At 35.0% G+C, this 1,667-nt stretch overlaps 1 protein-coding gene across 1 annotated transcript in view; it reads right to left on the bottom strand.

The window, feature by feature from the left end:
• Positions 1-1,667, bottom strand: part of USP10 (ubiquitin specific peptidase 10) — a 38,650-nt gene that overhangs the window by 2,125 nt on the left and 34,858 nt on the right. The window contains exon 13 of the mRNA XM_009332333.1: positions 1,300-1,365. Coding sequence (XP_009330608.1) covers positions 1,300-1,365 — 66 coding nt within the window. The remainder of the gene's footprint in view (positions 1-1,299; positions 1,366-1,667) is intronic.

Genomic DNA, 1,667 nt, shown 5'->3' with positions numbered 1-1,667 from the left:
ACTCTTTCAGACTAGAGCCACGCTTCAAGCTTACTCAGATTTTATTCACACTTCTATGAAAATAAACATTTTAGAATAACTTAAGCAAAGCAAAAAGGCAGAATATACTACATCTATACATTTTGGGGAATTTAGGAAATAATTTTTTTACAGTAGCTTCAACTTGAATTACTGATGTTCTAAAATATATTGTTAGATAGTAAGGGAAATCCTGGATACTATCCGAAATGTCATTCTTCAAAAGCTTATTTGAGTAATTTAAAATTCATCTAACAAGCTCAGTTTCTGGGGATAAGAAGTTCTAGACTGACAGAAGACTGAAGTATTGTACTTTTCCGTAGAAGGAGTTAGAAAAAGTTACGGCGGTCACACATCATCTTCAAGCCACCTTAAATACGCTGTCTAAACTTGTCCCATGAAAACCACTATCAATTAAAAAAAAAAAATTATACTGCCAGAAACAGTCCTGAATTTCCACAAGAGACAGGTATGTTATTTCCTTCTGTAACCTCAGCGGTCATAAAACTGGATCCAAACCACCAAGTCACATAAGGCCACCAGTACTGGCACAGATTTGGTGACGTAGAAGTTAAGACCTCTGGTTCTCCCGTTTATTATGTTCTCCTGATGCCAACACAAATAAGCAGGTGCAAATCATAAACCCTGCAGGAGTTTTAAACTTCAGGAAAGTCATTACTGCCCAGAGACTGTTTTGTTCAACATTAAAATGCTGCTTCTGAATTCTTACATGAGCTTCCAACCTTAACTACCAATTTAGATATGTCGTATACATCGCAGACACTCTTAAAAACATTGTTTCCTCACACAAAAATCATCATCTCCTCCAAGTTAAACTTTTCCACCTACAATATGCTATTCATACCCTGCCAGCAATACTTGTCTTGACGGTTCAAAGGGATGCAAAGCCAGCATTCAAACAGCCATTTCAAAAGACATTTGAAACATTATTCTGAGACTACGTGGTGTATTTTAGGCATAGTTATATTACAGCTATATTTCAGCTTCTGCTGATATTTTTCAGGGTGGATCTGTTACAGAACTCTGTTTCAGCACAAAGCTGGACCAGTGAGATGTACAAATACAGATATAACAATATATGTGTATATGCACACATGCAAAAAACCCCCACTAAATACAGGAATTGGACACCCACAAGCTATTTCAGTGTAATTTAAAAGAAAGTATTTTATATAATCCAGGAAACTCCAGTGTTTCTATAATTCTATATGCAGAATTTGTATTTGCAATATAGGGACTAAAGGCATATAGATAAAATACCTGCAAAGAGCCGGTAGGTTCTTTGGCCTTTAAAAATTTTACTTTTCACACCAGGAGATAGTAGCTCTGGAGGAGGAAAAAAAAGTCACAAAGGCAATAGTTAGCAAGTTTAGAAATTCAAATTTTAAAGGGATCAATTATTTCTAAGAGAAGCCAACACTACCATAAAGGAGAAAGTTTAATTAAAACATCTTCTGCAACCTTTAAAGAATGGTCATGGTTCTGATACCTGGTAATCAAGGGAATGAATTTTGAGGTTTGCTGAACACTAATGTTTATGGAAGGTTTAAAAATACCACAAAAAAAAAAAAACCTGAAGAAAAAAAAAAAGAGGGCAAAAGATCAGACTATTCATTTTTTTTCCTTTC

The sequence above is a fragment of the Pygoscelis adeliae genome, unplaced genomic scaffold, assembly GCF_000699105.1.
Source record: "Pygoscelis adeliae isolate BGI_AS28 unplaced genomic scaffold, ASM69910v1 Scaffold18, whole genome shotgun sequence".
Classification (NCBI taxonomy): Eukaryota; Metazoa; Chordata; class Aves; order Sphenisciformes; family Spheniscidae; genus Pygoscelis; species Pygoscelis adeliae.
Note: the sequence above shows the minus strand (reverse complement) of the source record. Positions and strands in the feature narration are given on the sequence as shown.